Source organism: Myotis brandtii, unplaced genomic scaffold (genome assembly GCF_000412655.1).
Source record: "Myotis brandtii unplaced genomic scaffold, ASM41265v1 scaffold634, whole genome shotgun sequence".
Lineage (NCBI taxonomy): Eukaryota > Metazoa > Chordata > Mammalia > Chiroptera > Vespertilionidae > Myotis > Myotis brandtii.
Genome location: NW_005370427.1, coordinates 816,321 through 825,085, shown reverse-complemented (window position 1 = coordinate 825,085; position 8,765 = coordinate 816,321). Strand labels below are relative to the sequence as shown.

At 41.9% G+C, this 8,765-nt stretch overlaps 1 protein-coding gene across 1 annotated transcript in view; it reads right to left on the bottom strand.

The window, feature by feature from the left end:
• The window catches only part of MMP16 (matrix metallopeptidase 16 (membrane-inserted)), a 180,465-nt gene that overhangs the window by 26,820 nt on the left and 144,880 nt on the right, over nucleotides 1–8,765 (bottom strand). The window contains exon 6 of the mRNA XM_005880345.2: nucleotides 1–81. Coding sequence (XP_005880407.1) covers nucleotides 1–81 — 81 coding nt within the window. The remainder of the gene's footprint in view (nucleotides 82–8,765) is intronic.

Genomic DNA, 8,765 nt, shown 5'->3' with positions numbered 1-8,765 from the left:
GGGGGGGGGCTGGGGGCACGGAGCGGTGCGGGGGCGCTGTGGGCAGAGGTCTGGTCGGTGGGGGGGTCTTGTCCGGCGGACCTGAGGGAACAGGAGGACAGCACTGGCTCATTTAAAGCTGGGGGTCTGGACAACGTGCCCCGAGAGACCGCCGTCCGCAGAGGCTCATGCAAGGGGCCTTTACATCGTGCATTTCTGAGAAGCAAACCGTCTGACCCAACACACCATGGCCGCGTCGCTCAGAAACCAGGTGCACAGGCTCCCTCAGGGCCCAGCAGCCAGGCTTTCCTTCGTTAACCTTTAACGACAGTTTTCAGAGCTTCGCCACAGGTCTCTGTGGAAAAGCTGCTTTCAAATCCCTTTTGGAAGAAGGTGGTGTATAAATAATAAATAAATGAAAATGAATACTGGAACCTCACATGTAAGCGCCACCACAGTTTATCCTAGGTTTCCAGGGACAATGATTCTATGCAAATATTTCTAAAAGATAAACATTAACAAATTAGTGCTATGTCTCCAATTATAGTTTATAATCTTTTCCCGACTCTTACCATTCTCTTCTCAGGAAATGCTTGGACCAATTGCTAGAACAGTTTCATGTGAATACAAAATCGGAAGCTCCCTCTGATTAAGGCACCACCAGAAACATCAATGCAGAAGGGTTTCTAAAGAGAGGGCTCTGAATCAAGCCAAAGTTTACACATGTAATTTGGTGCAGATGCAAATCATCATTCCTCGAGGGATTTGTGTTTCTACGAAGAAGCAATGACAGAGAGATTAAAAATGGTGCCCTAGCTGGTTTGGCTTAGTGGATAGAGAGAGCATTGGCCTACAGACTGAAGGGTCCCAGATTTGATTCTGGTCAAGGGCACATGCCTGGGTTGCAGGCCCGATCCCCAGTAGAGGGTGTGCAGGAGACAGCTGATCAATGATTCTCTCTCATAATTGATGTTCCTTTTTATTATTATTATTATTATGATGATGATGAAAAACATATAACATACAATATTCCATCTTTTTCCCCCCCATTGTAGTTCACATTCAATATTATCCTGTATTAGTTTCAGGTGCACAACACTGTGGTCAGACAATCATATACTCTACAGAGCAGTGCCCTGATATTGCAAGTACCCCCTGGCCCATACTTAGCTATTACAATGTTATTTTTTTCCTCCATTCACCTCTCTCCTGCCACTCCCACCCCCAGCAAATGCCCTCACCCCCTAGTGACTCTAGTGACTATGCCCATGGGTAATGCTCATACACCTGCATACAAGTCCTTTGGTTGATCTCTTACCCTCACCCCACGCCTTCCCTCATAGTTTGGACAGTCTATTCCATGCTTCTCTGTCTCTGGCTCTATTTTTGTTCATCGGTTTATGTTGTTCATTATATTCCACAAATGAGTGAGATCATGTGGTATTTATCTTTCTCTAATTGGCTTATTTCACTTAGCATAATGCTCTCCAGTTCCATCCATGCTGTTGCAAATGGTAAGAATTCCTTCTTTTTTACAGCAGCATAGTATTCCATCGTGTAGATGTACCACAGTTTTCTAATCCATTCATCTACTGATGGGCACTTAGGCTGTTTCCAAATCTTAGCTATGGTGAATTGTGCTGCTATGAACATATGGGTGCACATATCCTTTCTGATTGGTGTTTCTGGTTTCTTGGGATATATTCCTAGAAGTGGGATCACAGGGTCAAATGGGAGTTCCATGTTTTGTTTTTTGAGGAAACTCCATACTGTCTTCCATAGTGGCTGCACCAGTCTGCATTCCCACCAGCAGTGCACAAGTGTTCCTTTTTCTCCACATCCTCTCCAGCACTTGTCATTTGTTGATTTGTTGATGATAGCCAGTCTGACAGGTGTGAGATGGTACCTCATTGTTGTTTTGATTTGCATCTCTCGGATGATTAGTGACTTTGAGCATGTTTTCATATGTCTCTTGGCTTTCTGAATGTCCTCTTTTGAAAGGTGTCTATTTAGATCCTTTGCCCATTTTTTGATTGGATTGTTTATCTTCCTTTTGTTAAGTTGTATGAGTTCCCTATAAATTTTGGAGATTAGGCCCTTATCAGATATAATGTTGGCAAATATGTTCTCCCATGTAGTGGGCTTTCTTGTTGTTTTGTTGATGGTTTCTTTTGCTGTGCAGAAACTTTTTATTTTGATGTAGTCCCATTTGTTCATTTTCTCTTTAGTTTCAACTGCCCTAGGAGCTGTATCAGTGAAGAAATTGCTTTGGCATATGTCTGAGATTTTGTTGCCTTTGAATTCTTCTAGAATTTTTATGGTTTCCTGTCGTACATTTAAGTCCTTTATCCATTTTGAGTTTATTTTTGTGTATGGTGTAAGTTGGTGGTCTAGTTTCATTTTCTTGCATATATCTGTCCAATTTTCCCAACACCACTTATTGAAGAGACTATCTTGGCTCCATTGAATGTTCTTTCCTCCTTTGTCAAATATTAATTGAGCATATTGGTTCGGGCCGATTTCTGGGTTCTCTATTCTATTCCATTGATCTATATGCCTGTTCTTGTGCCAGTACCAGGCAGTTTTGAGAACAGTGGCTTTGTAATACATCTTGATATCTGGTATTGAGATCCCAGAGTACAGGTCTTTTACCTCCTTAGTTAAGTTTATTCCTAGTATCTTAATTTTTTTGTTGCAATGGTAAATGGGATTGCTTTTTAAATTTCTCTTTCTGTAAGTTCATTATTGATGTATAAAAAAGCAATAGATTTCTGGGTGTTAATTTTGTATCCTACTACATTACTGAATTCATTTATTAAGTCTAATAGTTTTTTGATGGAGTCTTTAGGGTTTTCTATGTACAATATCATGTCATCTGCGAATAATGACAGTTTTACTTCTTCTTTTCCAATTTGGATGCCCTTTATTTCTTCTTCTTGTCTAATTGCTATGGCTAGCACTTCCAGTATTATGTCAAACAGGAGTGGTGAGAGTGGGGATCCTTGTTTTGTTCCTGTTCTTAGAGGAAATGGTTTTAGTTTTTGTCTATTTAGTATGATGTTGGCTGTAGGTTTGCCATATAAGGCTTTTATTATGTTAAGGTATAACCCCTCTATTTCCACTTTGCTGAGGGTTTTTATCAAGAAAGGATGTTGGATTTTGTCAAATGCTTTTTCTGCATCAATTGATATGACTATGTGATGTTTATTTCTCAATTTGTTTATGTGATGTATCATGTTTATTGATTTGCAAATATTGTACCGTCTTTGCATCCCCAGAATAAGTCCCACTTGGTCATAGTGTATGATCTTCCTAATGTATTGCTGGATCTGATTTGCTAGGACTTTGTTAGGACATCTATGTTCATCAGGGATATTGACCTGTAATTCTCTTTCTTTGTGGTGTCTTTATCTGGTTTTGGGATTATGGTAATGCTGGCTTCATAGAAAGAGCTGGGAAGTGTTCCTTCCTCTTGAATTTTTTGGAATAGTCTGAGAATGATAGATTTTCGTTCTTCTTTGAATTTGGTAAAACTCCCCTGTGAAGCCATCTGGTCCAGGGCTTTTGTTTGCTGGAAGTTGTTTTTTTTTTGTTGTTTTTGTTTGTTTTTTGTTCTTTTATTACTGCTTCAATTTCCTCCATAGTTATTGGCCTATTCAGATTTTTTTATTCTTCCTGATTGAGTTTTGGAAGGTCATATATTTCTAGGAATATGTACATTTCTTCTAGGTTATCCAGTTTGTTGAAATAGAGTTTTTCATAGTATTTTTTAAACAATCCTTTGTATTTCTGAGGGGTCTGTTGTTATTTCGCCTCTTTCATTTCTGATTTTGTTTATTTGGGTCCTCTCTCTTTACTTCTTGGTGACCCTGGCTAGAGATTCATCAATCTTGTTTATCCTTTCAAAGAACCAGCTCTTGGTTTCATTGATCTTTTATATTGTTTATTTTGGACTCTATGTCATCTATTTCCACTCTGATCTTTATTATTTCCTTCCTTCTGCTTACTCTGGGCTTTTCTTGCTGCTCTCTTTCTAATTCTTTAAGTTGTAGGGTTAGATAATTTATTACAAATTTTTCTTGTTTTTTAGATAGTCCTGTTTTTTAGATAGTTCCCTCTCAGGACTGCTTTCACTGTGTCCCATAGATTTTGGATTTTTGTGTTTTTATTGTCATTCGTTTCCAGGATGTTTTTAATTTCTTCTTTGATCTCTTTGGTAACCCAATCATTGTTTAATAGTATTATATTTAGCTTCCAAGTGTTTGAATTTTTTATTGTTTTTATTGTAGTTTTCTTCTAATATTATGTCATTGTGGTCTGAGAAGATGCTTGATATGATTTCAATCTTCTTGAATTGGGAGAGACTTTGCCTGTGTCTCAATATGTGGTCTATTTTTGAGAATGTCCCATGTGCACTTGAGAAGAATGTATATTCTGTAGCTTGTGTGTGAAATGTTCTGAAGATGTCAATTAAGTCCATCTGATCTAGTGAGTCATTTAGGATTCCTGTTTCTTTGATGATTTTTTGTCTAGTGAATTTATCCAGTGATGTCAATGGGGTACTAAAGTCCCCTACTATGCTTGTATTGCTGTTGATCTCTCCCTTGATATCCTCCAGAAGTTTTTTATGTATTTGGGTGCTCCTACATTTGGAGCATAGTTTATCAGAAGAGTTATATTCTCTTGTTGTATCAATCCTTTTAGTATTATGAAGTGGCCTTCCTTTTCTCTTGTTATGGCCTTCACTTTGAGGCCTACTTTGTGAGATATAAGTATTGCTACCCCAGCTTTTTTTTCATTTCCATTTGCCTGAAATATATTTTTCTATCCCTTCACTTTCAGTCTGTGTGAGTCCCTTGTTCTGATTTGGGTCTCTTGTAGACAGTATATGTATAGGTCATGTTTTCTTATCCATTCAGCCACTTGATGTCTTTTGATTGGAGAATTTAATCCATTTATGTTTATGGTTATTATTGATAGGTTCTTGTTTGTAGCCATCTTCATTCTTTGTGCCTGTATTCCTTCTTGCCTTTTTAATTTCCTCTTTTTACAATAGCCCCTTTGGCATTTATTGCATTGCTGGCTTGGTAGTGATAAACTCCCTTAGACTTTCTTTGTCTAAAAAGTTCCTAATTTCCCCTTCAATTAGAATCACAGCCTTGCTGGATAGAGTATTCTTGGATTTGGTCCCTTGCTTTGCAATGCTTTGTATATTTCATTCCATTTCCTTCTGGCCTGATGTGTTTCTGTTGAAAAATCATTTGATAGTCTAATGGGAGATCCCTTGTACGTAACTTTCTGTCTCTCTCTTGCAGCCTTTAAGATTCTCTGTCATTAACGTTTGCCATTGTAATTACAACATGTCTTGTGTGGGTCTTTTTGGGTTCATCTTGTTTGGGATTCTGTGCTTGTGTGACATTTTTTTTCCCAAATCAGGGATGTTTTCTGTCATTATTTCTTCAAATAGGTTTTCTAATCCTTGCTCCTCTTCTTGTCATTCTGGCACGACTATTAAATGTATGTTACTTTGTTTCATTTTGTCCCAAAGCTCTCCTCCTGCTTTCTAATTTTTTTCTCTAATAGCTGTTCAGATTGGGTGTTTTGCTGCCCTATCTTCTAATTCAGTAATTCGGTCCTCCACTTCTTCTAGTCTACTGTTGAAAATTTCCATTGTGTTTCTTATTGTAGCTATATCATTTTTATTTCCTCCTGATTCTTACATAAGTTGTTGATTTTTCTCATCCATCTGGTTCATGAACAGTATGACCATTACTCTGAATTCTTTTTCTGATGTATTGCATGCCTATGTTTTATTTAGTTTCTTTTCTGGGAATTCCTCTTTTTCTGTTGGGGGTTGTTTTTTATCTCCCCATTCCTGCTAACACTGGTCCAAAGCTCGCTGGCTGGATGTGCAAGGCTGGGCTGACACCTTGGTCTTTGGGGGCAGGGAATGCAGACAGAGGCTTGCCTGTGGGACTTACAGGGCAGGAGCCGACTCCTCAGTCTTGGAGACAGGGAACTCAGCCAGAAACTCACCTGCGGGACCACAAGGGCCGGCGCGATGCTGCAGGCTTGGCAGGCGGGGAAACAGTTTAAGACTCACCAGCAGGATGCTTGGGAACTACACAGTGGGCTGGCGGGAGAAAGCGCACTCTGGGACCCACAGGAGCCCACATCCGGGAGGCTGGAATTCGGGTGTCTGGGTCTGCAGCTGAGGTAGCAGATCTTTGGCTGGAGTGCCTGTAGGGCCCAGGATGGCGTCCGAGGCCAGTCTGGGTGGTGGTGAGGCTGGGCTCCTAGTCATAGCAGCTCTCTCCTTCAAGATGGTGTGGTTTCTGTCAAGCCGGCCACCCTGGGAGTGATTTCAGCAGTAGCAGAGGCTCTCTGTCTAGGATAGCCTGGTCTGCCAGCCCCTGGACGTCCTGCAGGGTCTAACTGTCCCTCACTCACACACACACCACACACGTCCACACATTCCCCTTTCACTCCCTCACTCACTCATTCACACTCTCTGTCATTGCCATTCTGCTGGCCACCATCTTCCTATCTCATCATCACTGATGTTTCTATCTCTCTCTCGCCCTCTCCCTTCCTCTCTGAAATCAATAAAACTATATTTAAAAAAATGGCAGCAGAGTAAGTGGATACTGCACAGACATGCTTCCAGGACCAAACTAGAATTACAACTAAAATATAGGAATAATGCCCTAACTGGTTTGGCTCAGTGGATAGAGCACCGGCCTACAGACTGAAAGGTCCCAGGTTCAATTCCAGTCAAGGGCATGTACCTTAGTTGCAGGCACATTCCCAGTAGGAGGTGTGCAGGAGGCAGCTGATCGATGTTTCTCTCTCATCGATGTTTCTAACTCTCTATCCCTCTCTCTTCCTCTCTGTAAAAAAATCAATAAAATATGTTAAAAAATAAAATAAAATATAGGAATACTCCCTGAATAATCAACTGAAGACTTCCTGGAGAGAACCCTCATAACCAAGGATGGAAAGTGGAGACCGCATAGAGACTGACGTTTCAGAAGGATATCTCAAATGTGGGGTGTTGCCACTGAGAACTCTGGAGGCTAATCCCCAAGCCGGGCCCCCCATCAGAGAGCACCAAAACTGAGAAGGGTATGCATGTAACAACTGGCTGTGAAAAGCAGCAGGGTTGCAGTCTGCCAGGAAGAGACAACTGTTAATGTAGACACCCTCTTAAAGGGGCAATGCACAAAAGCTGTGGAGCCATCCACCTTGTGCTCTGGCAGAGGGAAGGCAGAGTGGACTGGAGCTGTGTGAGCAGAAGCCAGTGTTGGGGGCTCTGGGATTAGACCTCAGAAGGCAGACACCCTGGTTTCATATGCTGAGTCATTCCCTCACACTGTGGAGGTCATCTATCTCATGCAGACAATTGCTATCTAGGCTGTTTTGCCTGGGGAAGACAGGTTACCCACCTTGGGAAACACCTTGTCCCATGGTGTGGAGTTGCTGAGGCCCATTAAGAGACTGAGAATAACAATTTGCCTCCAGGCAAAGCAAGTGCCCCACCCTGATGGGAAAAACGCTCACACCTGTGGACAATTGCCTGAGGGCTATTTAAGACTAAATCCAATCAATCTGCAAGAGGAGGCTGTCTCTGATGGCATTGTCTTTGTCAGAAACAACAATTGAGCCCTAGCCGGTTTAGCTCAGTGGATAGAGTGTTGGCCTGTGGACTGGAGGGTCCCAGGTTCGATTCTGGTCAAGGGTGTATGCGCAGGTTGCAGGCTCAATTCCCAGGAAGGGGCATATGGGAAGCAGCTGATCAATGATTCTCATCATTGATGTGTCTATCTCTCTCCACCTCCTCTCTCTCTCTCTCTCCCTCTCCCTTCCCTTCCTCTCTGAAATGAATAAAAATATATTAAAAAGGAAACTGTCCTAACTAGAGATTGAAAGGTGTATCAGATCTACTTAAAAATCACAAACCCAAACAGGCATCCAAAATGAGGAGAAAAAGAAATAACCTCCAAATGAAAGAACAAGAGAATTCTCCAGAAGAAGACATAAATAAAGTGGAGATAGAAAATTTATCTGACATAGAATTCAGAATAATGATGGTAAGATGTTCAACAGCATGAGAAAAGATATAGTAACTATGAAAACAGAAATAAAGAATGAGATAGCAAAATAAAGACCACATTGGGCACACACTTTAGATGGGATCAAGAAAGTCAGTTAAGAGTTTAGTTAGGGAAGACTGAGCAAGATGGCGGCATAGGTAAACACCGGAGACTGCTGCCGCAAACAACCACTTCAAAAATACAACTAAAAGACGGAATGGACATCACCCAGAACCACAGGAAGGCTGGCTGAGGAGGGACTCTTCAACTAGAAGAAAAGACAACAGCATACCGAGGCTCAGAGGAGGCGCAGTGTGGAAAATATAAAGGTGCGGAGGTGCGCGCGCAAAGCGGGCTGGTGGCTGAGGACGCGGTTGTCATTTTCAATCAGGAGGGAGTCTCAGACTCTGAGCTCCAGATCCGGGCGAGTCTCTAGGGACTCAGACTCAAACGGGAGAAGCGGGATTGTCTGGCATCAGTTGGAACTTGAGGGCAGCTTTCTCTCCGAGGTTTGCAGCGGTTCCTGGGGTTCTGAGAAGCAGAGCCTCTGGGAACGGGACTGAGAGTAGCCATAACTGCTCCCTCCGCCTGCCCTGTTGATCCCACCCTGCCCAAGCCCTGCGAAGAGCCATTTGCCGGATCACCTCAGGCAAAGGCTAGATTAGCACCTCTCCAGAGGACAGAAGTTTTCCC